General features: G+C 48.8%; 1 protein-coding gene across 2 annotated transcripts in view; it reads left to right on the forward strand.

Moving 5' to 3' along the window:
- Positions 1–208: 208 nt before the first annotated feature.
- Positions 209–27,627, forward strand: part of SLC6A4 (solute carrier family 6 member 4) — a 41,718-nt gene continuing 14,299 nt past the window's right edge. The window contains exons 1-8 of one of the 2 annotated variants that reach the window (XM_045044407.1): positions 222–423; positions 505–628; positions 19,009–19,463; positions 21,810–21,944; positions 23,358–23,577; positions 24,869–25,007; positions 25,566–25,700; positions 26,034–26,137. In XM_045044407.1, the coding sequence (XP_044900342.1) occupies positions 19,121–19,463; positions 21,810–21,944; positions 23,358–23,577; positions 24,869–25,007; positions 25,566–25,700; positions 26,034–26,137 (1,076 nt within the window). In that variant the 5' untranslated portion in view covers positions 222–423; positions 505–628; positions 19,009–19,120. Of the gene's footprint in view, positions 424–504; positions 629–19,008; positions 19,464–21,809; positions 21,945–23,357; positions 23,578–24,868; positions 25,008–25,565; positions 25,701–26,033; positions 26,138–27,627 lie in introns of both variants that reach the window. The other variant, XM_045044408.1, reaches the window with a different exon arrangement.

Genomic DNA, 27,627 nt, shown 5'->3' on the forward strand with positions numbered 1-27,627 from the left:
GCTCAGAGCCTGGAGCCTGTTTCCGATTCTGTGTCTCCCTCTCTCTCTGCCCCTCCCCCGTTCATGCTCTGTCTCTCTCTGTCCCAAAAATAAATAAACGTTGAAAAAAAAATTAAAAAAAAAAAAAACCCTTTACAGCAAAATACAGCAAAGAGTTTTGCTGTGTATTACCTACAGTAGGAGAAGGACAAAAGACAATGTGTAGAATGACTCTGGTAGATGATAGATGTTCCATAAATGGTAGCTTTTATTAATAACTACTTCTGACAGAGCCTCTCCATGTCCAGTATTGTGCCTGGCTGTCTGGGGTCCAAACAGTTCCCTCCCCTCTAGGAGTGTATCATTTTGCTGGGACAGTAAGATGGATATACATGAGCCAGTGGAAAAAGAAGGTGACTTTCTATGAATTAGGTCTTTCTTCTGGTAAGTGCCAGAACAGTTATAAAAGGGCTTGAAGTTGGAGAAAGAAAAGAAATACTGACTGGTTTTAAATTAAAACCACAGTGACCACAGACCTCAAGGATGAGGGTGATGAGCACACCAAGAGGAGACTGAGGGGAAACCTCCCACTACAAAGAGGCACAAGTTATCTTGAAGCTCCTGGAAGGGAAGAAAAGCCAAAGGAAGGGTGAGTGTTTCATAATCTTGAGCTGGCAAAGGGGCACTGACAGTAGGACTCCAGGCGAGAGGACTGACCTCATGGGCTTGATGCACAGGACAGGAGTTCTAAAAACAATTCTGTCCCTCTTCATCTGATCCTAAACTTCACTTCTCGGCTCACCGCATCCTTGCTAGTAAATTAGTGCAAATAGATGCCCCCTTCCTGAGGGAACAGACTAAAGTACAATGGCGCTGAGTAACTTGGCCTGGAAGTTACCGTCTATACCCAGTGAGGTGCAGCCGCACCCCTGAGAAAGCCTTCAGGTTCTGCCCTGCTCTGTGATAAGGCTTGGGGCTTCTAGAATGTCTTCCTGTGCTCTTTCTGTCTGTCTTTTTTCTTCCTTCCTTCTCTCTTTTCTCCCCCTCCTCCTGTTCTTCTTTTTCACTGGTATATACTTAGATTTCAATGTACCTCATCAGCCTCCCCCTGCTCGGCAAACTGAGTAACACCTGTTCGGTGGTTTGCTTTTTTTCTCATTGAACAATAAATCTTGTGAACCTCCCCAAACAGCCCAGACAAATCTGCCTCACCCTTTCCACCATCTGGGGGGCACTCTGTTGTTGGGTGTGTCAGGATTTCCTTGCCAGCTGCCGGGCCCTGGTTTTAATGGCACGTCCGAGTCTGTCAAGAGTAAAAAGCATTTCCTCGTCATTCACTGGCAGTACCTGTGCTCGCGGGGCCTCCTGTGTGCTGAGACATGGAGAGAGGTAGAAAGGCCCTTCCCTTGGGAACTCAGAGCCTCGCGGAGGAGGTGGGCATGTCGGAGAGGTCAAAGGGCTATATCCCAGGTGCACACAGGGCTGTGGGGGCCCTCCCTTGGGACTCTGCCCTTCTCCCGGCTGACACTTCTCTGCCAAGGTAGAAGGCGAAAAAACAGCTGTCCTCCAGAATGTGGCCCTGGCTAAGGGTGTCCCCAGTCAGAGGAGGAAATTCTGTAGGAAGGAAGTAAACATCAAAACCCTGCTTCAAAGATATTACAGAGGGGCGCCTGGGTGGTGCAGTCGGTTAAGCGTCCGACTTCAGCCAGGTCACTATCTCCCGGTCCGTGAGTTCGAGCCCCGCGTCAGGCTCTGGGCTGATGGCTCAGAGCCTGGAGCCTGTTTCCGATTCTGTGTCTCCCTCTCTCTCTGCCCCTCCCCCGTTCATGCTCTGTCTCTCTCTGTCCCCCAAAAAATAAATGTTGAAAAAAAAAAAATTAAAAAAAAAAAACAAAAAAAAAAAAAAACAAAGATATTACAGGTAGAGCATGGGGTAGTCACCATCACTGTAAACTGTGGGGGAAGAGGGTGGTTTAGCAAAGGCAGGAGGCTCAAAAGGAATGAAAGAGAATGGGGCCAGGGAAGGTGACCAAAGCATCTTTATCAGGACTGAGCCTGACACAGCCTTCCATTCCTGCCTGAGCCCTGGCGAGGTCACCCTCTTGGCACTCCGGATGGGGCTGCCCCTCCCATCCTCTTTCCTTGTTTCATCTGGATCCAGGAGGCCCTGGCACAGGGGAATGCCTGCCCAGCCCTCTGTGGGTTCACAGTAGCAGCAAATCCTGCCCTGCAGGTGCTGTCTTCTGCACATGCTTGAACATGAACAGAGTCTCCAAAACTGTGTCACCTCCCTGGAAAATCACGGGGTGGGGTGCTTTGGAAGGGATGGAGCAGTCAGACACCATAAAGGCTAGAAAGGCTGGGGAAAGGCCCACAAGAAGGGGCGGGCCTCATCTTCCGTTACTGTGTTAATCAGAACAGAGCAGGGCACACAGAGGGCACTTGGCATTCTGGAGGGAGAGGATTGGACTTACAGGGTTTCTTCTGGTCTGGCTCCACAGGGGAACGGTTTGCTGAGCCTTGAGACACCCAGAAAGTGGGTCTTCTTGGTAGCAGTGTTTATGTGTGGGGAGGGAGAGGGGGCTGTGTTTATTCTGTGGAGGCCCCACTATCTCTAGGCTAGTGCTAGCGGAAGTAAGAGAAATTCTTGCTGAACCACAATTGCCTGGCAGGGCTCCTCACCCAGTCACCCAAGTTCACCCAGGTTCACAGAGTCTTTGACAGCCCCATCGCTTTCGCAACAGGGCAACCGGTGGCTGGGCTTCACAGGTTCTCCTGATTTCTCACTTCCACCTCCTCCCTGTCTGTACTAGTGCCTCCCGGCCTCACTCCTTACTTGCTAAGGAACCTGTCTGCCTCCAGCATCCCCATTGCCCCGCTGGTCCTCTAGCCCAGGTCGGAGGAGCCATGGGATCCTTCCCTGAAACACCGCTTTCCTCATGCCTCTCCCATTCCAGGCTCCCTGCTGCCTACTGTGTTCAGCACAGACCTCCTGCCTGACTCTGAAGGGCACAGCTCCTGTCTTCCTCTGCCTGGCACGGAGCAGGTGCCCAGGTCAGGAAGGTGCTGTGTGATGGAGATGGACGATGGGAAAGGGTACAGGCTGCCCTGACTTGGCAATAGACCATGACATCTGTCCACCCGCCCTGATATGGAAGGAGGATGGGCAGTGGAGTGGAGCTCCACAGGCAGAGGGAATAGGGTGCCAGAACTGGGAGATCTTCACAGGGGAGAGTCAGCTTCTGGGGATGACTGGGCAGTTGTGGCAGTGAGGGTGAGAAGCAGGACAGGGAAGAGTTCGCTTTAGGGAAGAGAGAGGGGCTGGATTCAGATTCGTTGAGGTGAAGGTGGGGCAGCTGAGGCTAAGTGATGTTTCATTGGTGGCACCCCCAGAGACAAGAGGAAGAGAAAGCACGTATTTAGAGAGAAGATGGACCATCTGGGACATGTTGTATGGACTCTGCCAGGGAGGCAGTGAAGGAACGAGGAAAGGGTGCAGTCTGTGTAAGCCTAATAGCTTTTTCTGGTAGCACCCTCAGGCAGGGAGCAAGAGGAGAGACGTCAGGCCTGGGTGGTCCAAGGTGGTCCAAGGCCAGAGAGGAGGGAGATGGGGGAAGTCTCCCTGGGGAGGAGAAGTGCACAGTGGGAGGCATCCTTCCCCGCTTCACACCCCCCAGTGGGTGGTGCCCACCACTCACAGATCCCTATTTTACAGACCAGGGACTCAAAGGCCAGAAGGTTGAGGTAAAGGAACTTACCCTGCATGGGAACAAACCCACACAGGCAGTAGAGGGTCAGAGCCGAGATTTAACCCAGATCCATGGGATTCCCACTCTCTAGGCCAGCATAGCACCAAAGAAGGCAGTACCAAGAGGGGCCTGGAGTGGCTGAGCAGAAATGCGTATTAGGATCTAGAAAAAAGGCCAGGAGTGGTGGGGTCAACAGGATCGCAAGACTATCAAGTGGTCTTAAAAAGCCACGTTGGAACCAAGGTGGAGGACAGATCGGGTAGAACCTTAGCCAAGGGCTGAAGTCACCCCCACTGCTTCCTACAGCCTGTGGTCCCACTCTTGGTCTCCTCCTTCCTTAGCTCTGCCCCTCCCCCTCCTCAGACGGGCGCCCTACTTTTGTGTAGCCCCTTGTTCATACTGCGCTAACACATGAGTTTAAGAAGGCCAAGCAGAGCCCTGGGTGCATCAACTTGTTCATCTGAAAGGGACAGGTGCCCACATGGGCCCCTGCCTCCTGGGGATTTGGCCTAAGGTGAAATTCCCAATCTTGCGCAGGAATCACCAGCCTGGCTCTGCCGCCCTGGATGCCAGCTGGCTCACCAGAGCAGCCCCGGCCCCTTGCAATCACCACCCTGACGTCTAGGTGGCACCAAAGCCTCACACTGATTCCTCCAAGGTTGGGGACCCCGCCTGCTCCCGCTGACACTGGCTCCACTCAGCTCAGTGCGCGCTCTGCTTTGTGGGTTCAGTCCCTCCATGCACATAGGGGCTGCAAGCTTGTAATTCCTTTCTTCCTTCTACTCTGCCCCATCCCTGGCCCCCTTTGGGAGGAGGGAGGTGGTTTCCCCTCCCCTCTCATCTCTTCCTCAGGGACATCCCAAAGCAAGTACTCCGTCTGTTCTTTTCAAATGTAAAATATAATTTTGCTGAAAAGACAATACAGTCAATAACATGAATTTCATTAAAAATTTTTTTTTTGTTTTATTTATTTTTGAGAGGGGGATGAGGAGCAGAGGGAGAGGGAGACACAGAAACTGAAGCAGGCTCTAGTCTCTGTCTGAGCTGTTAGCACAGAGCCTGATGTAGGGCTCAAACCCACAAAGCGAGATCATGACCAGAGCTGAAGTTGGAGGCTTAACCAACTGAGCCACCCAGCACCCCTGAAATTCATTTTTAAACTTAAAAAAAAAAGTTATCAAAGCAGTATATTCATATGATTCAAAACAATAAGCTCCTGTTGAACCTCTTGAGATAATTAAGATATTGTAGTAATTTATCCACCCCAGCAACACCACAGGCATATCCACTTCTGCAGATCACCACCCATACTATCTGTTCTGAGACAGCTCTGATGTGTGGCGGGTTAGCAAAACGAGAAAGAATTCATTCATTCTGTCTGCCAGGATTTAGTGTGAGCCACCAGGCTGGGCACTGCTGGGGTTCTTGGAGATAGCCAGAAATTAGACAAGGGCCTTTCTGGCCAAGCGCACATCCCACAGTGGAGCCAGATAAACTCGGGAACGCCAGGTGCCAAGTCCTAGGAAAGAAAAACAGAGCAGGATTCGGGACGTGGGTGATGGGGAGGTGTCCGTGGTCTAGAAAGATTGCTCTGAATAAGTGACTTTAAGCAGAAACCTAAACCCAGTTCGGGGAGAAGTTGGTGGGGAAGGAAATACACCTGTCGGTTGTGGAGCAGCCCCCTCCCCCGAAATGTTAGAGCCAGCAAGTTGGGAATCTCTGCTCTGCTCGGCCTTCTGCCAGCCCCCCACCACCCCAGGGTTTCCCCGCCTCCTAGAGCACCGTCCCCCTAGGAAGCGTGTCCCCCTCACGTCCCCCGGGGCCCCGCCCCCTGCTGCCCCTCCCCCGTACGGCGCAGCCCCCGACCCTCGGCGAGCCCCCGGGCGGCCACCCCTACCCCAGGTGGGAGGCCGAGGCACGACCGGGGACACCCGTAAAGTTTCTGCAGCTCAAAGTGACGCAAAAATTCTTAAAGAGCTCTTTGGCGGCGGATATCTAGAGATCAGACCATGTGAGGGAACGAGAGTACAAATACGGCCGCTTGGGCGCCAGCTCCGGTACAGGCAGCGGCGCCCCTGGTGCCTCGAGGGCGCGAGGGTTGCCCCGCCTCGGAGAGCCCCGGACCAGCCTCCCCACGGTCTCCCGGCAGGTGGGTTCGCCTTTCCTCTCTGCGAACTCGCACGCCAGCCGGCGGTGCCTCCCGGGGCGAGGGCGAGGGCGTGCGCCGCGGGGTGGGCTCCTTGCCCTGCCGCTGCCCTTGCCGGGAGGACGGGTGGGAATAGCCGGCGCGCCCGGGACTAGCGAGCGCAGAGCAGACGAGGGGACCAGGAGGGCTCCTTTGTCTACGGACGCAGGCGGCTTTTTTGATGTCCTGAGCACCAGAGCAAGATCCTGTAAAGACCGTATTAAGCTAAGTGCTGTCCTGCGCGTTGGGAAAAGTTGCTTTAGTTTGAACCCACGGCTTCTGTTTGATCCTTACTTACCGCTGTGTTGTGCAGGTGGCTTTGTGCAAAGGCATTTCGACAGGGTGAGTTCTGGTTGACATAAATGCCCAAACATCTAGAGAAATCTCTGAATGACTCTTAAGTGGGATGAGTCTCCCTGTGCTTGGGTTGTTTAACTGGCAGAGCTGATGCACGCTCAGACAGCTCACAGGCCATTCAGAATTTATGGGAAACTCAACCGCCAACGAGCTGTTTTACATGGTTGAAAGGTGTAACCATCAATTGCTTTAAAAAAAATAACTGTACATTTAACTAAGTGAAAACACTCTCTGGAGCTAAAGAACCCCGAGGAGCAGTTTCCTTTTTGGGTCTTTTGCATAAAGAATTTCTTTTTCCGCTGGGGTTCTGAAGAACTTGAGAGAGGTAGAATTTCTAAGAGTCAGACTTGACAAACGCTTGTGTGTATGTATTTTTGTGATCAGTTTTGCTCAGAAAAATGAACCAGGTCAATGGATTATTTATGAGCCTGCTTTCATCATGGTAAGACTAGATCAAATATTTAATGTGTTTTGCCTTCAGTTACATAGGAAAAATGTCTAAGAAAGCAACGTTGGGATTTGTGTTTAATTAAACGGAGGGGCACTATGGCAGCATTCGTGTTAGGGTTTTTAGGAGTGGAGGGAAACACACAGCTTTGACTCTGTCGCATTCCTTGCTTTTGTGTGGCCACTGATGCCCAAAGGTGGTTTTCCTACCTGGGGTGGGGGTGGCTGCTTCCGGGCGCCTATGAGAGTCTGGTTCTTAAGGGGCTTTTGCAAATTAAGCAAGCCTTTTCCTGCATGGTTTTTTGTTTTGTTTGGTTTTGTTTTTTCACGAAAGCTGAATAAGAGCGGATTGAGACTGCTTCGCAATTAATCAAAAGTCCCCTCAGCACTTTGGTGATCCATGTGGGACATTTCAGGAATGTAGCAGCAGCACAGATACTCAAACCTGTTTCTTTCAGCCTCTTGCTTAAGAAACATACACTGAGGGTGGGCGGAGGGGTGAGGATGAAGACAGAATAATGTTGCAGTTTTAACGGACTTAGCAAAACCTCAGAAATTCCTCTTTGGGGGCTTTTTAGAGTCGTCTGAGCATTTTGATGAAACCCAGAGAGGCATGTCAAAGAGTTCACTAATGGGCGATGTGGCCTCGGAAGAGGGGTGCTTGGCTGGAGGCGGTTGTCTCCAATGGCAGGCTTGTAGAAACATCCCTGATGTCCCCTTCCAAAGAGAAACACAGGTAATTCCAGAAATTCAGCCACTAAGTGGCCGGTCCTTCTCCTTCATAGTCATCAAATGGTTTTATTTGAGAGAACAAAGCAGGGCTGCCTGAAGATGTTTAATTTTCATTTGGTTTTAATGAATCAGTGGGATATGGTCATGATTTGACTTTTTAAAGAAAGATGTCTGTGTAGCCAAAGGGAAAATTATGCGGTAATTTTTCTGTCCAAGGAGGTACCTCAGACTTCGTGCTTCCTGATGAAGATCAGCCCTTCTGGGTGTCACAGTCCTCAGCTCTAAGTGAGGGGCTGGAGGGGGCACCCTGCCTAACATGAGGTCCGAGTCCCCTCCAACTCATTCTGTGACTGTGACCCTAATGTCTCTGCTTTAAGCAAACATGAAACGATAGTGGGAAATGCCCGGAGTGCTGGGACTCTACCCAGATGTTGCAGTCAAATCGGGGCCCCCTGGGGACACCTCAGGTTTCACTCTAAGGCACATGCTGCCGTGTACGAGCCAAGTCCCAGACCTCAATGACAAACAAGCCACAGTTTCCCAGCTCCCCACCTCCCTTTTGCAATACGCCCAGGGCGCGGTGTGGTGGAGACAGCTTCTCGGCAGTACAGATTTGGGCTGTGCCGATTTTCTTTCCAGTCACGGAGCTGTGGACAGTCGGCTGTACGCCTCTGAGGTTTGCGGTATCCCATGTAACAGTAACAGGCTTGGGTGTGGAGTCAAAGATACAATAAGTCACCCCATGTCTCCATTCCCGGGGCAAGTGAAACTGACTCACCCCACTCCTGTGGTGAATCCGTTTCTGGGCTTAACCTTAACGGGCACGCTAAGGAAAGAAAACTCATCCTAGGAGGGACCCAGCTGGAAAATAGATGAAACCAGCCTTGAGAAGAAACCTAGGCAGAGGGTGAACTGCTTTTCTGGGGTGGGCACAAGACCCACCACAGGCTGACACGACCCTCTTATTTCTAGGCAGAGCTCATGGTACTGACTTGGGCCCGCTTGCAGAAACCATCTCTGAGGAATGTCTCTGTGCGGGGACATTCCCTCAAGCTTGACCTCCGTTGGCTGTTGGTGAATGGGAGGATGAATGCTCATTTACTGATGTCAATAGCGTGTTTTTAAGGCAAGCGAGTGATTCCTCAGCCCTGTATCTATGTGGTGACAGAATGAGTAGAGAGAAGGCCAGTGTGGGGCAGTCTGCCTCATTTTCTCCTTCCTTTTGGCTCCCCTGGCACCTGGCAGCAGCTTCCTTGCTGCCACCCCAACCTTGGGCCTAGGGTATTTGTTAGTGGGTATTTAATCATAGGGCTTTTTTAAAAATTAATTTATTTGATTTTTGTCTTTAAGATTTTATTTATTTTTTAAATGTTTATTTTTGAGAGAGTGCAAGCGGGGGAGGGGCAGAGAGAGGGGGACAGAGGATCTGAGGCTGGCTGTGGGCTGACAGGATGACCATAGCAGCAAGCCTGATGTGGGTCTCGAACTCACAAACCGAGAAATCATGACCTGAGCTAAAGTCAGATGCTCAACCAACTGACCCACCCAGGCGCCCCTAAGAGCGAATGTTTAAATAATCCCTACGCCCATTGCGGGGCTCGAACTCACAACCCCAAGATCAAGAGTCACACACCCCACCGACTGAGCCAGCCAGGTGCCGCTAAGCCATAGGCATTTTAAAAGCTAGGAGTGGATATCCTTTCATTAACCCTGGAGCCCCCTAGCCTGCAGAACAGAGATGAACCCCAGCAATGTGGAGACAAGGAGGCAATGTCCCAGGGCCAGCCCAGTGGCCTGGGCCCAGGCACTGCCAGGTGGTTGATGGCATGGGGAAGGTCTCCCGGGATCCTGAGGTCCAGTTCTTTATGTCCTTTTTTGAGATAGGGAGGGAAGAGGTGAGGTGGGTGCCTGGGGGAGGTTGTGACAAGGCCAAGTGGCAAATCTGGAAAAGTCAGTTGTGTGCTGTGCCAGAGGGGGGTGGGGGGGGGTGGCTGGTAGGTGGGCTGGATAGGAGGGAGCAAGTCAGCAGACCTTTGCCTTCTTGCAGTTTTGTGTGATTTTTCTGGGCCTATTCAAAGAAAAAGAACATTTTATTTCCGTTACTACTAAGCTGCTGAATGAAAATAAACAGACTTTTCCCCTCTAACTAAGGGACTCCCTCGAATTTAGGGAGGGGCAGAGCTGGAGGTGCTCCAGGCCCCCCGTGGCTTATTCAAGCCCATCCAGGAACTTGAGTCTCCTGTACTTCTGTTCTCTCCTTTCCCCCTGGGTGTGTTGTTTTTAAACACTAATCAAGTTAGCTGGCTCTTTTCCTCGCTTCAGAGGAAAGGAGCTGGGCCGGAGGAAAGGGGCGGGTAGGCACTGCCGGGAGAGTGGAGATAAGCTATTCTGGGTGCTCCAGCCCGGCCCGCAGGGAGGTTTGACTGACCAGAGGTTCCCCAGCCCTCCCAGGGCTAGAACTTCTTTCCTCCCCCCAGTTGAAAAATTTCAACTGAAAAGTCAGGGAAATGGTCCAGTGAAACTTCACCCAGAGTCACCGTCTATTAACATATTGTCACAGTTGTGCATGCACGCTCTCTAATTTTTGCATGTGTAATATAGTTCAATACACTTTCTGTAATATGTGATATAATTCATGTAATAATTATACAATCTGTATATTATATAATTTTTTGGTTGAATCTCTGAGAATTTGCAGACATCTAAATATGTCCTCTCTTGTCTGCTAAGGACAAGGACATTCTCCTACATAAGCAGAGCCCCATTATTATCACATTTGGGAAACAACGTTGATAAAATATTTTTATCAAATATATAGCCTTTATTTATTTATTTTAATTTCAGTTTATTTTTTTCCTCTTTTTTTTCAAGTTTTTACTTAAATTCTAGGTAGTTAACATATAGAGTAATATTGGTTTCAGGTGTAGGATTTAGTGATTCATCACTTACATACAACACCCAGTGCTCCTCACAAGTGCCCTCCTTAATGCCCATCCCCCATTTAGTCCATCCCCTACCCAACATCCCTTCAGCAACGCTCAGTTCTCTGTGTTTGGGTCTCTTCTGTTTTGCTTCCCTCTCTTCTCTTTCCCCGCCTTTGCATATGTTCATCTGTTGTGTTTCTTCAATTCCACAGAGGAGTGAAATCATATTGCTTATCAAATACACTCTAGCTCCATAGATGTCGTTGCAAATTATACAGCCCATATTTAAGTTTCCCTTACTATCTCAGTAGTAAGGGAAGTGCAGAGGGTTACGTCTTGAAACCACAAACTCCTAGGGTTTGGAACCTCTTGCCCTCATCTCAGTGCATCTGAGGACTGGATCAGTGCTGTGTAATGCTGAACGGATTTTCATGAATGCAAACTGTGTGTGACACATTGTAAAGCGCATTTCAGAACTTCTTGACCTAAGAGTAAAGGCCCCTTCAAGCAGCGTTACCTGAGTCGCAAACATCTTGTGGCCTCTACGGCCCCCTCCACTCTGCTGCTTGACCCCATCTCTCTCCCCTGTGTGTCCCCCCCACCGCCGCTCCCTGCCCCACCCAAAGAAATGGGCCCAGCTCTTCCTTCCCTCTTGCCTCCGTCACTCACACTGTACTTAATTCCACTTCAGATCCCTTTCTCCTGCCTTCTCTCTCCACTTCGTTCAGCTGCCACAGGTAAATCCACCCTCCTTTCATAATACCCCCTCCCTGGGGCTGGTTTTCTCTCTCTCCCGCCAGTCTCTCTCTTGGCTCTCTTTGTGGGTCTAATCATGCCTGTTTTACATGAAAGTAGTTTTAACGCAAGACTTCATATCAAGGAAGAGAAAACCTGCGTTTGGAAATGTGTTTTTAATCTTGATTTCTACTTATTGCATAAATTGCATTATGACAACAATAAAGGTGTCAGCAACACTCCTAATCCCTCCTAACCACATCACCTGTTTGAGTTTCCCAACTCCTTTCCCAGCCTAGGTCACACTGCAACACAGTGGCAGCAATTTTGTTTTCCACAAGAAGTTGTAAATTGTGAAGTTAAATGTAATAACAAATTTGTGTCATCACCTTCCACAGCTCTAATAAAGGAGCCTGAAAGACACCTCCACAGAATCTGCATGGGAGTCTCTGTACTTCCTTGTCCTGTCCTTACGTTTAGAGTTTCTTAAGAATCAGAAAGAATGTTAAGAAAGATGATCGGGGCGCCTGGGTGGTTCAGTCGACTGAACATCTGACTTGATTTCGGCTCAGGTCGTGATCCCAGAGTTGTGGGATCAAGCCCCGCATCAGGCTCTGCAGTGAGTGTGGATTCTCTCTCCCTGTCCCCTGTCCCTTTCCATGGCTCTCTCTCTATCTCTCAAAATTAAAAAAAAAAAAAAAAAAAAAAAAAAGTTAAGCATCTGACTTCAGCTTAGGTCATGATCTTGAGGTTTGTGGGTTCAAGCCCCACATTGGGCTGTGTGCTGACAGCTCAGAGCCTGGAGCCTACTTCGGATTCTGTCTGCTGTCTGTCTGTCTGTCTGTCTGTCTCTCTCTCTCTCTGCCCCTTCCCCACTCATGCCCTGTCTCTCTCTCCCTCAAAAATAAATAAACATTAAAAAATTGTTTTAATTAAATTTTAAAAAAGATAGATAGGTGATAGATGACCAGTAATTCATAATCACTTTTACTGTCCCCCCACCCCATTCTGTAAGACTTGACAGGGCTGTGTTCCATAGCTTACATTTTAGGTGTTTCAGTATTTGACAGTTAAACTAGGATTTTGTAAGCTAGTTCAGGAGGCTAACCACCACTTAACAAGATTTATTTCAGTAGGTAGAAAATACATTGCAAGTTCCAAACAAGCAAGGCACAAGTGAGTGTTTGGAACATAGACCGTTGACGGGCGTGCCTGCTGGTACTTGTTTCAAAGTCTAAAAGCACAACCCAGACTCTTCTTTAATCCCAGACATGTCAGTCTTTTCTAGTCCATAGTCCATTAAAACGATTGTTGTGACAGTCTTCCTTCTGCCCCCAACATGCACAGCATATCTTCCTGACGGGTGAGGAGGGGCAAGGCCCCTGAGAATGGGCCCCAGAGGGGCAAGAAAGAGGAGTGTCTCGCCTGAGGCTCAAAACTACTGGCATGGCGGCTGTGGCTCCCTAGGGCCTGCGCCCAGGAAACCCGAAATAGCGCCTCCTCGCTGGGAGCTGCGCAGTGCGCACACCAGTCAGCGAGTATTTGAGCACAGAGATGTGTGAGCCATGGCCCCTGGTTCCAGGGCATGCAAAGCAAATAGACATAGAAGGATAACTAATGGTCCATAATAACCATTGATAAATGACACATTGGTAATTGTGCAGTAATTGGGCTGGGGTGGTGAGCAAAGCTTCATGGAGGGTGTAGATAGAAACTTAAGCCAGGCCTCAAGGGATGCAGCATAATTGGGGGGGAGCAAGGGTGCAGGGTAGGGATGCACTGGGCATGCTCGGTGGCCCACCTGCCCCTGATAACCTGGGTGCTTGTAAAGCATGCAGCACCCACATGGATCTCTTGAATTATAATCTCTGGGACAGCAGCCTAAGAATCTGCTGTTTGCCAGTTTCCCAGAGACCCCAAGGAGAGTAACTGATGGAGAGGAGCAAGCACAAACCAGGGAGGCGTGGAAGGGGCCGGAAGCCTTTCCTTCCATTGTGCTGTGGGGTAGGAGTCACTTAGCCTTTGGGCCTCAGTTCCCTTGACTGGGGTGTGAAGCTGAAAAGTAAAATGGGTTGCATATATGTGGTGGCATTGTGACCATCAATTCACTCTCATTTATTGATGCTTTCCATGCACTGGACACTGAGTTAAACATTTGTCATACCTCATTTCCCACAACAGCCTTTAGGAAGTGAGAATTTTAATAGCCTGCTTTTACACATAAGGACATGAAAGCTCAGAGAGGTTAAGTGACCTGCCCCAAGTCACATTGCCAGTAAGTGGTGGATCTGGGATTCCACTGCAGATTCCACAGGAGAGCCATGAGGTGTGGACACAAGAAATGTTATGTGATGCCTCATGATGGTGGTTAGTCTAGGCTCAGCCACTCATGTTCACTAAAGGAGGGCTATTTATGCCTACCTATGCCAAATCCATTTCTTTTATTGAAGAGAAGTTCACAGCTACTCTGTCCCAGGCAGGGAAAGTTCTGGACAGAGACCCTTGTCCTTTCTCATGGTAACTGGCTCAAACAGCCCTAAGGATTTTAGACTATTTATTAAATGTTTATTTATTTTTGAGAGAGAGAGAGAGAGAGAGAGAGAGAGAGAGTGTGCGCCAGCAGGGTAGGGGCAGAGAGAGACACACACACACACAGAATCTGAAGCAGGTTCCAGGCTCTGCTCTGAGAGCAGACGGCCTGATGTGGGGCTTGAACTCATGAACTGCAAGATCATGACCTGAGCCAAAGTCGGAGGCTTAACCAACTGAGCCACCCAGGCACCCTGGTTTTAGACTATTTAATTCCTCTCCAGAAAATTAAACTGTCCGACTGTCTCACATAAGGAATTCTTTGGTTGGGATAGTGGAGTTCATGTCTACCCCCTTTGTCCAGAAACAAGCAGGTTTTCCCTGCTGTCTCCATTCACATCCTGAAGTCTGTTTTGTTTGTAAGGTGAGCCAGGAGTCCCTGCAGATACAAATACAAACTACCGTCTTACACTGTGGAGAGTGTGAGCCAGAACTGACTACAGTCTGGGGTTCTGGGATAGAAGCACAAAGGAACAAAAGAAGGGCTTTGAAAATCTGAGGGCACCTTGGAGCTGGCAGTGTGAGGCATCTCAACATGCTGCATCAGGTCGGCAGAAACCTCCGTTTACAGAAGGGTGCACAGCAGCACTGTGGAGCAGCGCCCGCCTCTCCCTCCTTAGACAGAAGTACCGTTTCTCCCACAGTCAGATTTTGGCCTTGTGCCGTGAGCTCCGTGAAGGCAGGACAGTGGCTGCCTTGCCTCCAAGAGCCTAGCATGTACTAGGCACACGGTGTGTCTTTGTAGAATTAGTGTTGCTGTGTGGCAGAGGGCCCGACTCCATGCTCACCGTGTTAAGTAGACACCAGAGCTTTCTTGTCACCCTCGGGAGGTGTCTTGGGAACTTCAGACTCTCTCTCTGAATAGTGAATGCAAATTGCCACTTGGCTATATAACCTATAATTAATCTTATCTCAGTGGTAAACCCATAATTCACGTTGGGTTTTGTTTTGTTTTGTTTTTGGAAATGAAAACTGAGCGTCCTGAGAAATGAACTCACTTTGATCTCCACAAGTGAAGTCAAAGTACAACATTTCTATAGTGTTTCTGCTTAGAATGTGCTGATGTATGTCAAACAGACAAGTAGGGTCGTGGACATTTCCAAAGGTCTGGGTGGTTTCATGACTAATCACTATAATTACACACTTGTTCACATACTGGTTCCCCTGGCTACAGAGACAGAGTTTGTGAAAAGAGGAATAGAGATTTGATCAGAAGAAGTTAAAATGGAAACAATCCCTTTTACTGGGGTAGAGTTGGGGAGGTGGAGTGAATTAGCACCCCTCTAGGCTGGGAGGAAGCAGGGTGTGAGCAGAAAGTTGACTGCCAGCCTGTCAATGACACCGCTGTGCTGCCCGTGTGCAGAGATGTGGGGGATGAGAGTCCTGCATGTGAGGTTGTCATCCCACTGAGGACCGCGGTTATGTGGCACCACCCACAGCCTGTCACCTGCTCTGCCTGGCACAAGGGCACACATTCGAGGTGCAGAGGAAGGGCTTCTGGGGCTTTTTCTGGCCACGGAGAAACTCAAAGGCTACTGAGTGGAGGTCACAGCTGTCATATTGACCTCGTTTGCAATCTCTACCCAGCAGGATAAAAATATCTTGTAAAAAGAAAGCTTTTAAGGGAACATTCTTAGAAACCAACATTCTTAACTCTTACTTCTGTGTTCCCGGGTGGCTTGCTCTCAACTGTTACCTGCTGATCTCAGTAGGAAAGGGTGGCCAGTGCTCTGTCGAATCAGAAAAGTAGGAAGGGAGAGTGGGACCCACAAGTAGGAGCATCCTGCAGGCAGAAGGGGGTCCAGGCCAGGCCATCTTCTCCTGGCCAACTGGGTGAGTAACTGGGAGGAGCTTCTTCCAATTGGGAGAGGCAGAGGAATGAATTGAAGAAAAGGAGATGTGCATCTCCCACCTGTCTGGTGGCTTTGGGTGGCTGTAACTTATGTTTGCACATAAGTGATTGGGGGTGCAAGCACAATAGAAGAACCCTAGAAAGCAGAGCTGGGTGGACAGAGAGACCACCTGAAGTCATGGATCGCTCTTAACAGGCTTTCTTACAACTTGAACCATTTCAGGCTGTTGATGCAATTAAAAAAAAGTGCTGGGGGATATTTCAGGAAACAAGATCATGTAATGCTCAGAACAAAAATAGAGAGCACGTTATTTGTCTAGAAGCTGCTCATGACAGATGCCAAGAAATCAAGATTGGTTGCCTTAGGGGAAGGTACTGAAGAACATACATTGTCCAAAAAAGTTCACTAACACACACACATCTTCTAGCTCCCCTGCAGAATGCCCCAAGGGAGAGATTACATGAAATCTAGAACAAATCGCTTGACTCTCACATCAGAAAGGCGACAGAGTTGCTAGGATGGCAAAGTGTGTATTCCCTCTGCCACTGTATTCTTCGGAGATGGGTGATGTTTCTGTCCCATAGACCGTGGTGGATGCGCCAGAGGAAGATCTTTGAGCTGCAGTTTTTTGTTTTGTTTTGTTTTGTTTTGTTTTAAGTAATCTCTACACCCAACGGTAGGGCTCAAACTCATGACCCCAAGATCAAGAGTCACACACTCCACTGACTGAGCCAGCCAGGTGCCATGAGTGGCAGTTTAAACTAGAGGAGCATTGAAACTAGAGGAGTATTAAAGATAGGAAGAAGTTCCTACAGAAAATTTGGGGTACGATTTTGAAGTTGGGGGAAAAAGGAATCTCAGTGATGGGCTGGCTTTGTTTGTTGAGTATCATCTGGCTGCACATGGTAAAGTTCTTTATCTCTGTCATCTGATCTTCAAGTTCTTCAGTGTTTAATGTGAGAACACATCATTGATATAGGCCAAAGGGAAGTACAGAGACCTTCTTCAAACAACACAGCCAGGGACCACAAAGTTCAGGTTTAATTTAGCTGTGTGTTTAAATACACTGACACCTCATCATCTTTCTCTTGAAAAAAAAAAAAAAAGAACTTTATTTTTTTATTAAAAAAAATTTTTTTTAATGTTTATTTATTTTTGAGACAGAGACAGAGCATGAGTGGGGGAGGAGCAGAGAGAGAGGGAGACACAGAATCCAAAGCAGTCTCCAGGCTCTGAGCTGTCAGCACAAAGCCCAACGCGGGGCTCGAACCCACGGACCGTGAGATCATGACCTGGGCCAAAGTTAGACACTTAACCGACTGAGCCACCCAGGTGCCCCAAGAATTTTATTTTTTTAAATAAGTTTATTTACTTATTTATTTTTGAGAGAGAGAGGGGTGGGGGGACGGAAGTGGGGAAGGGCAGAAAGAGAGGTAGAGAGAAAATCTCAAGCAGGCTCCACATTGTCAGTGCAGAGCCTGATGTGGGGCTTGATCTGATGAACTGTAAGATCATGACCTGAGCCAAAACCAAGAGTTGGACACTTAAATAACTGAGCCAACTAGGCGACCTGGGGAAAAAAGTGAACCTTAAAAAAATCCCTCAGCCTGGTACATGGTTACTTATGGTGGATGAGAGAATGTGTGGTTAATTTTAAAAGTCCAGAGAAGCGGACAGGGAGAGGCTGGAGAACAGCGTCAAGATGAGCCAAATGGGGTTTTACCTAGAACACTCTTGGTCAGAAATTCATGTTCTTCGGTGAGTGGTGTTTGCATCCGTGAGCCCCGGATAGGGTCAGGGGGTGGGGACCAAGTAGCTGGATAGGGGAGAACCCAAGACACCCATCCCCATCCACACACACACACACACACACACACACACACACACACACACACACCCTAGATCTATGGAGCTGGTTTCTCTCTTGTTGCTGTAATATTTTTGGCAACAATCAGTCCCTTTAAAATTTTCTACTTTACAGAAAAAAGAACCCAATGAACACAAAACGCTAATTACTTGCATCCTCTCGTGTTCATTTCTAATCCTTGCCAGTATTTAGGTATGTTGTCATCAGTGTGAATCTACTACTTTGTGTTCTAATTTTTCACTACATTTTCGTCTTCATGTTCCCACATGTGGATAGTTAAGTTCTAGTCCCTGAAAGCCCCAAGTAGGTAGGAGACATACTCAGCCATTTTTATTAGTTACCAATTTCTAGCATCCTCCAACTGTTGGCTCTGAAGGGGTAATATCAGATCTTTTCAGTTGTGAATAGTGATACCAGGCATCTAGAAAGGTAGAAAGTGACCTGAGCTAAGCAGAAATGTGTTTCAAGTCCCAGACCATTTCAAGAGCTTGAAAAGTTCAGGCCCAGATGAAATGAAGTTAGATGGAAGGTCTTGGCTCCATACTGCTTTATAACAGGTCATAGGTTTAAAGTCCAAAAGGGCTCAGATTTCTACCCCATGTTTGACGTGTGAGGCCTCGATCTGGATTGACGAGCTGACTTCTCTGCACCTCAGCCCCCGGCAGGGATATGGCGGTGTCGAGTCCCCGGCCAGCCCTCTCCACCGAGGCGCTTAGGGACAGAGACACCAGTCATGCTGGCATCTCTACCCTGCATGCTCTTCTCCCTGGCTCTTCCGGCCTAGGGGAGAAGTGATCCCACCTGCCCACTGCTGCAAAGTAACAGGTGGACTCACCTTAGGAGAGGCAGGCAGAATAAATAGTGAGCAGTGGCGCCGCTTCAAGCCTGTCGGACTTGTAGAGGCACAATGTGAACAGCGGAGCGCTGATGGACTGGACACAGCCAGAAGCAGCTGGCATCTCTAAGAGCTGGATTGCAGGAAGAGTGAACAAGCCCAGAGCTAAGGAGCTAGTGGTGCCTCCCACAGGGTGGCCTTTTCACCTCGTGCCTTTGCTCTTTTCCTTTCAAAGTCATACTTACAATTTATATAAAACATATGGCATGTTCAGCTTAAAAGACGGAGAGGACTGTCCTAACCTATTTGCAGGCAAAAACCGCTTCTTTCTTTGCTATTCTTTTCCCAGCACAGCGTCCAGGACAAGGTAAGTGCTCTGCGAAGCTTTGTTGAAGCAAGCCCTCTTCTTACACTCTTCCGAGTTACTGGTAAACCCCAGGATGCAATTCCAGCCCCTCAGAGTGATGTCAGTACTTTGTTCTTAAATAGAGCCTGTGCAAGACCTTGGTGACTTGCTGTCTATTTTGTTTGTTGTTTTGGTTTTTCCTTCCCAAATTACTTGATTGTGCTTTGATACCTCATGTAGGTTGAAAACTGTAGTTGATTTTATTGACTATCATACAGCAGACAGAACGTTTCATGCTTGACAGAGGCATTTGTAATCCCATTGATTAATGTGGTTTAAGATGTTTGTTGATGTTAATACCAAAGATGAGTAAAATGCATAATTCCGTGCTGTCTGTACCTTTCCAACAGAGCTCTCAATCCCATTGGTATAAAGCTCTGAGGAGACCCACGCATCTGAGCACTGAGGATTCGGTTCGGGTCCTCGGCAGATGGGTGTCAGTATCATCTCCTAGCCAGCAGGATGGATACCACGCCCTTAAATTCCCAGAAGGAGCTGTCAGCCTGTAAGGATAAAGACGATTGTCAGGAAAATGGAGTTCTACAGAAGGGTGTGCCTGTCCCCGAGGATAAGGTGGAGTCTGGCCAAATCTCCAATGGGTACTCAGCAGTTCCAAGCCCTGGTGCAGAAGATGACACTCAGCACTCCATTCCGGCTGCCACCACCTCCCTAGTGGCTGAGGCTCATCGAGGGGAACGGGAGACCTGGGGCAAGAAGGTGGATTTCCTCCTCTCGGTCATTGGCTATGCCGTGGACCTGGGCAACGTCTGGCGCTTTCCTTACATATGTTACCAGAATGGAGGGGGTCAGTATCATGGGCTACGAGCAGAGGCTGTGTCCGAGGGATGGTCTGTAAATCCTCTTGGGAGGCCAGAACAGAAATCATGTCTTTTCTGTCTTAACTGAGGAATCTGGGAACATGATTGCTCAGACTTTCAAGCTAGTCCAAAAGACAAGTCCCCAGGAAGCCAAAATGCTAAGTCAGCATGTCTGGGGCTCTCTGGGTTATGAAGTTGGGTAAAAGCTCTCCCAAACCCAATCTCGCCAGGCTTTCAGCCTCCTTAGTGCGTCGTTTGTGGCAGAGCTCCCTTCTCATCCCTGCATCATCCAAGCTGCACTCTTGCAGTGAGTCCAGAGAGGTTACGTCTGTGTAAGGAAACGTTGGGAAGTGGCTCCAGGGTCCCAGGCCCTCCCGGGTCAGAGAAGGGTGTCAGCCCAGGTCCAGAGTCTGGAGTTAGAATCTGAGCATGATCTAGAGCTGAACCCAGCCATAGCACGGCATTGCTGCTAACCTAAACCATACATGGATATGTCTACATTTTTGTGCTACATTTTTGAGGCTAGAGACTACTACTTATTCCTCCTTCTACCTTCAGAGCGGTTAACTTGTAGATTATCAAAACCAGTAGCTGACTGGAGGCATGGATGTGGGAGCCCCAAAGAGGAGAGTGGAGAAGAGTGAGTAGGTATGGGGCCTCTGTGTTGACAATGGACTTGCTATCAAAGTGGGAAAAGGACGAGAAATGGAGGTCAAATCAGTCAATATTTATTTTGACAGAAGCTCTGGACACTGATTTGGTAGGGCAGCTGAAACGAGGTTTGGGGGAGAATTCATTAGTGTCCTTCCTCATTTCCTCGATGGCCTGACGCAGAGTGGCCAGGATTCGCCACATTTTTTAAGGACCTTGGTCCTTGCAGCTGCAAAGGCAGTTCAGGGGTGAGGGGTGGGGTGGCGGCTGGGGAAGCCCAGCACCCCCTGCCTGGGAGGAGCAGAAGTTGGAGTCACCTTATCTCCAGCCTGCAAGGGCTCACCTTTGGCCTGAGCTTTATATAAGGGGTTGGGTCACTGGTGACGTTTCTTCTACACCAGTTCCCCACTATAAAGCTGGACAGATGCCATCCTGAGAACACAACGTGCTTCTTATTCTCAAGCCAGATTTACCCAGCATGATTCCAAGTCAGGTGGGACTTTGTGAGTTGCACTGACTTCAGGTTTCTGAGTTCAGAGCACTTTATGGGAGAGAACATTATCAGGGAAAATCACCGCTGACCCACCCTGTGGGCTAAAACTTAGGCTGCAGGTGAGCAGTCGCCACCTAGGTTTTCCACATTCTGCCTCAGCCATGAGAACCAAGACACACCAGCACCTCCCGTGACACAACAACCCCACACTTCCTCATTCTGTGACGCACTACCCTTTTCAGCCATATCTGCAAAGGTGGCCCGGAGGGGAGCATTCCGGCGCAGCGGAATTATGGAAATACAACCAAATATCAATAGCAAGTATCTGGAGCCAGGGATAGTACGTACGGATGAACAAAAATACTAATTTGGTGATTGTTGCCACTGTTGTACGGGTTGTCATGGGGGATCTGTCCCAAGGGTCTCGAACTCCGCTCTGTGTACCAGCTGCATCAGAATCACTTGAGCAGCTTAAGAGTTTTTGTCTTACACCATATCTGGAATTTCTGCTTCAGGGGGATGGTGGGTGTGTGTTCTTAAGCTCACCAGTGATTATTACGTGTGGCTGGGTTTGGGAAGCTCAGCCCACCTGAACCCTGTCATTTAAAAAAAAATTTTTTTTAATGTTTTTATCTTTGAGAAAGAGAGACACACACACACAGAGTGTGAATGGAGGTGGGGCAGAGAGAGGGAGACACAGAATCCGAAGCAGGCTCCAGGCTCTGAGCTGTCAGCACAGAGCCTGATGCTGGGCTCGAACTCACAAACTGTGAGATCATGACCTGAACCGAAATCGGACGCTCAACTGACTGAGCCACCCAGGCACCCCTCGACTCTGTCATTTTTATAGGGGAGGGAAAATAGAGGTTCAGAGGGGAGAGGTGGCTCAGGGTCCTCCCGGTGGTTAGAAGTGGGACTGATTCTGGGACCTGGTCTGTTGAGTCCCAAGTCCAGCTTCCTTTCCACGAACTCTCTGCCTCCTTCGTGCACTTCCTGAAACCCCCGTTCACTGTGGCGCTCTGGTAGAGCACTAAGAGCAGGGGGGCACAACGTGAGGTCCCTCGGCACACTGTGGCTTCATGACACTCAAGCCTCAGGTGGCCCTGTAAATCTTGGTGTGAGCCCAGTCAGTCGGGCTGTCCTGGGAGGGACGTGGGCAGGGAATAAAATTGTCTTTCATCTGTCGCAGGAGCGTTCCTCCTACCCTACACCATCATGGCTGTTTTTGGGGGGATCCCGCTCTTCTACATGGAGCTCGCACTAGGCCAATACCACCGAAACGGATGCATTTCAATATGGAGAAAAATCTGCCCAATTTTCAAAGGTAACTGGAAGGCTTAAGTGGGTGGGTGGATGAGTGGTCCTGCAGGGCAGAGGTGATTTCTGTCCACATATGGAAGCTAGGGACCCTCTTCTGGAATCAATTAGGCCTTCAGGTATCTCTGGGAGATAAGTTGAGTAATGAAGTTTTTGACTATTTAAGTGGTATGAGGTTGTTAAAGGGAAGCAATAAATGGCAATTAAAAGTATACCAGGAGGGGTCACCTGGGTGACTCAGTCAGTTAAGTGACTCTTGGTTTTGGCTCAGGTTGTGATCTCATGGTTCGTGAGTTTGAGTCCCACATGGGGCTCTCTATGTGGAACCTGCTTGGGATTCTCTCTCTCACCCTCTCTTTCTGCCCTCCCCTGCTCACGTGCGCTCTCTCTCTCTCTCTCAAAATAAATAAATAAACTTTCAAAAATGTTATATAAAAAAAGTAAACCTGGGTGTCTGGTGGAGCATGTGACACTTGATCTCGGGGTCATGAGTTCCAGCCCCACATTGGTTGTAGAGATTACTAAAAAAAATAAACTTAAAAAAAATAATAAAAGTAAAGTAAACATTTTACTTATCAATAAATAAAAGTAAACTTATAAATAAACAAAAGTTAACCTAACAGACCTGTAAGTAAAGAGAATAAACTGATGGTTGCCAGAAGGAAAGGGGGTGGGGGGATGGGCCAAATGGGTGAAGGGGAGTGGGAGATACAGGCTTCCAGTTACGGAAAGAGTAAGTCACAGGGATAAAAGGCACAGCATAGGGAGTACAGGCAACAGTGCTGTAATTGCATCGTGTGATGACAGGCGGCAGCTACACTTGTGCTGGGCACAGTATAACATACAGACTTGTCCAGTCGTTCTGTTGTACATCTGAAACTAATGTAACATTGTGTGTCAACTACACTGAAATAAAAATATTTTTTCAGGCAAACGAAATAGAAAAAAAAGTTTAAAGCATTAACAGCACACGCACCTAGTTTCTAAAATGTGTAGGGGCGCCTGGGTGGCGCAGTCCGTTAAGCATCCGACTTCAGCCAGGTCACTATCTCGCGGTCTGTGAGTTCGAGCCCCGTGTCAGGCTCTGGGCTGATGGCTCAGAGCCTGGAGCCTGTTTCCGATTCTGTGTCTCCCTCTCTCTCTGCCCCTCGCCCGTTCATGCTCTGTCTCTCTCTGTCCCAAAAATAAATAAACGTTGAAAAAATAAATAAATAAAATGTGTAATTTTGCAAAAAACATCTAAGGAATTTACCACATTGCCACCTTTCCTTTCCGCCGCCTCCCAGAGTCTTGGGGAATGAAGTGAATGGCAGCCCCACCTTTCTCCCTCACCTGAGCTGCAGGGCCCTCCGGCGACCCGGGGCCATCTTTCACTGTTGGGCTGTCCTTGAGACTTGGCCTCCCTTCCCGTCTCTCCCAGGGATCGGGTATGCCATCTGCATCATTGCCTTCTACATCGCTTCCTACTACAACACCATCATGGCCTGGGCGCTCTACTACCTCATTTCCTCCTTCACGGACCAGCTGCCCTGGACCAGCTGCAAGAACTCCTGGAACACTGGCAACTGCACCAACTACTTCTCCGAGGACAATGTCACCTGGACGCTCCACTCAACATCCCCTGCAGAAGAATTTTACACGTAAGTGCATGTAAGTGAGGGGGTGGTCTGTTAGAAGCAGGCCACACCCCTGGGGGTTGGCCTCTTAGGAGGGAGGCAGGGGCCAGGGGCGCTTCACCTCTTTCCTGACAGATTTCTGAGGGATGAAGCTCTTAGGGTGGGGTGAGTAAATGTAAGCGAGAGAGTGGCAGGGCGGCCCCGGGCAGGTTTGGAACTGGGAGACTCTGCTTTGAGTGCTCCCTAATCTGGCCCTTTGTGATATCCCCCTCCTTTCTTTTTTTTTTCTTTTTTTAAATGCTTTTTTAAATGTTTATTGATTTTTAAATGTTTATTTTGAAAGAGAGAGGGGGAGAGAGAGAGCAGGGGAGGGGCAGAGAGAGGGGGAGACAGAGAATCCCAAGCAGGCTCCACGCTATCAGCACAGAGTCTGACTCGGGGCTTGAACCAATGAGCCATGAGATCATGACCTGAGAGGAAACCAAGAGTTGGACACAAAACACACTGAGCTACCCAGGCACCCCTATTTATTTATTTTGAGAGAGAGAGAGAGAGAGAGAGAGAGAGAGAGAGAGAGAGAGAGAGAAAGTGAGCACAGGGGAGGGGCAGAGGGAGAGTGAGAGAGAGAGAGAGAGAATGCACACTCAGCACAGAGCCCGATGTGGGCTCCACTGTAAGATCATGACCTGAGCCGAAACCAAGAGTCAGACATATAACAGACTGAGCCACCCAAGCAACCCTGCCCCCTCCTTCCTGATGTGCCAGGCCAGGCGGTCCCAATGTGCCCAGGGTGATTCCTTCATTCACATTACAAACTTACTCGCCTGTGTCAAAACCGCCCTTCCTCCTGGGCCCCGCTCTCATTTTGTTGTCATGGAATCAGAGCCTCCCGTTGCTTCAGTAGTTTAAAACCATCCAGGGTTTTTGGTTTCATGTGTTCACTTCACAAGTGGAATCTATCCTTTGGAAGAAGATGCCTGGGGTGGGTAGTATTCTTTAATGCTGGAATTTCAGGCAGCTGCGGCCCAGGAGAGAGTAATTTTGGGGTGGAGAAGATGCTACCCACACATACAGATGCTGCCCCAGCCTGGAAGTCCGCCTTGGGAGCTGCGTGCTCTTCTAGGGTCTGTGGGCTGAATGTACTGCCCTGTCCGTCAGGACCCGCAGACCCAGCGCTTCCTGAAGCCTAGCGACTGCTTGGTCCTTGCAGCGCGGTGTCTGTTTCTTCTCTGGACTCCCCTGGAGGTGTCACAGATGGTATCCTCAGCTTACTGCTCAGGCCGTTTCATGGGCCTTTCTTTCTCGCTGTCTCCAGGCGCCACATCCTGCAGATCCATCGGTCTAAGGGACTTCAGGACCTGGGGGGCATCAGCTGGCAGCTCGCTCTCTGCATCATGCTGATCTTCACTGTGATCTACTTCAGCATCTGGAAAGGTGTCAAAACGTCTGGCAAGGTTAGGAGGACTCTGGCTGCTGACCCAGGCCTGCCCAGGGGCTCCAGAGGATTCAAACTCAGAACTCAGTAGCCTGGACAGCTATAGACAGAAGGACAATGTTTCCTTCAACACCAAACACAATTTATGAGGCTCAGTTTCTCTTTACCAGATATGTGTTAAAAAAATTTCCAGAAACGGGCCAATGCCAGGAACCATTATGTGATTTTTAAAAAATTCCTTTAACCCACTGGTAGTGTCACAGTTATTAATAGTGACAATAATTTATTGAAAGCCCATGATGAGCCATGATCAGTGCTTTATGTATACTGGCTACTTTATCATCTTTTGCTAGGTGTTTTCCCATATGACGGCTGGGAAGTGGGTTTGTGGTAGTATTGGCAAGCTGTGAGTCAGATCCCTGACCGATTCTAAAGCCGCTGATATTTCTGCAATGCCACCCTGCCTTCTATAGTTACAGAAAAGAAGAGGTACATCTCCTTCCTTGGAGATTTTCGAGAATAAAAGATACAAACATCCACATGCTGACAACCTGTGTTTCTACCCCTTTCTTTATAGGTGGTGTGGGTGACAGCCACCTTCCCTTACATCATCCTTTCAGTCCTGCTGGTAAGAGGCGCCACCCTCCCCGGAGCCTGGAGGGGTATTCTCTTCTACTTGAAACCCAACTGGCAGAAACTCCTGGAGACAGGGGTAAGATCATGAGGAAAACGAGGTGCCCCTGTCTGCCATTTTACTAACTGAAGCTAGTCCCCCCGAGTAGGGACAGCTATTGAAATTTGGGTTCAATGGCAAGTCTGCAGTCGTGCTTTAAGGCAGAAATAGAAGCATGAAAAGTAGAGTTGAGACCAGTAGATTGGTTTGTGCTTCAATGTTAGGAGGAGAAACCACATTTGTTGGCACTTGGTATGTGGTCATCCCTGGCATGAGCTTTGAGAGCTGGGTTTTCACTTTGCACGTAGCCACCTGGAAGCCAGAGTGCAGGCCCGGGGCCCAGTCCTCACCCCCACCTCTGCTGCCTTCCAGGTGTGGGTGGATGCTGCCGCACAGATCTTCTTCTCTCTTGGTCCTGGCTTTGGGGTCTTACTGGCTTTTGCTAGCTACAACAAATTCAACAACAACTGTTACCAGTGAGTATCTGCCCCCCACCCCAAGTAAAGCCTGAAAGTGGGGTAAGCATAAGTCAGCTGGCCAGGAGGAAGGGGATCGAACTAATGGCCTCAAGCCTGGCTGGGCTCAGGTGTGTCACAGATCCCTGACCAGTTCCCTCGTGGCCAGAGCACCCCCTGGGGTCGAAGCCTCACCCAGACCATTCAGAGATTGAGAGGAGCCCCAGGCCGCTTCCGTTTTTTAAGTCTCTGTATATCAAAAAAAAATAAAGAAATGCCAAAGCAGGTTTACAAAAATTGCAACATATATTAAATAGTTAGATTTCACTTATTGATGTGTTGAACAACAGCTGTAATGTGATAATTTCCTTATGTACATATGCACAAAAGTATGATGATTGGACTATTTTGACCAATACAAAATGCCATAATTTGGGGGGCAAAATCAGAAATTTGGACGAAACAGTTAGTGTTGTACCAATTATGATTTCGGTATCACTCATCATCTTTATTTATTTATTTTTTAATGTTTATTTACTTTTTTTGAGAGAGAGAGAGATGAGCAGGGGAGTAGAGTGAGAGGGAGAGAGAATCCCAAGCAGGCTCCATGCTGTCAGTGCAGAGCCCGACACAGGGCTCCATCCCACAAACTGTGAGATCATGACCTGAGCCAAAAACCAAGAGTCAGATGCTCAACTGACTGAGCCACCCAGGCACCCCCACTCATCATCTTTAGAGTTAACTTTTTTTTTAATGTTCCACCACAGATGGCAGTGTCCAGCACTCTAATTGTGCTTGTTCATAAGATAATTAATGAATTCTTTTATTCTTAAAAAGGAATTCACAAGTACCCTAAGCAGTGTGGCATTGCATCGGGACCCCTGCCTGAAGTTGTATGATGAGGTGTTCTTTTAAAAGTGTCAAGAGGGGCGCCTGGGTGGCGCAGTCGGTTAAGCGTCCGACTTCAGCCAGGTCACGATCTCTCTGTCCGTGAGTTCGAGCCCCGCGTCAGGCTCTGGGCCGATGGCTCAGAGCCTGGAGCCTGTTTCCAATTCTGTGTCTCCCTCTCTCTCTGCCCCTCCCCCGTTCATGCTCTGTCTCTCTCTGTCCCAAAAATAAATAAACGTTGAAAAAAAAAAATTAAAAAAAAAAGTGTCAAGATATTGGGGCGCCTCAGTGGCATCTGACTTTGGCTCATGGTTTGTGAGTTTGAGCCCCAAGTCGGGCCCCAGCTCAGAGCCTGGAGCCTGCTCCGGATTCTGTGTCTCCGTCTCTCTCTGCCCCTCCCCCACTTGGGCTCTATGTCTCTCAAAAGTAAGTAAGTGTTAAAAAATTTTTTTTTAATTTAGAAGTGTCAGGATATCTCTGTGACACTCTTGTAACCTCATTTGCACATAATTTCAAAAGTCTGAATCTGAGGGCTTCGCAAATGTGAGGCCAAGGCCCCCTCCTGGCCCCCACTCCAATCCAGGCCCTGTTTCCGAGCAATTCTTGTTTGAAATCAAAAGGTC

The sequence above is a fragment of the Felis catus genome, chromosome E1 (assembly GCF_018350175.1).
Source record: "Felis catus isolate Fca126 chromosome E1, F.catus_Fca126_mat1.0, whole genome shotgun sequence".
NCBI lineage: Eukaryota > Metazoa > Chordata > Mammalia > Carnivora > Felidae > Felis > Felis catus.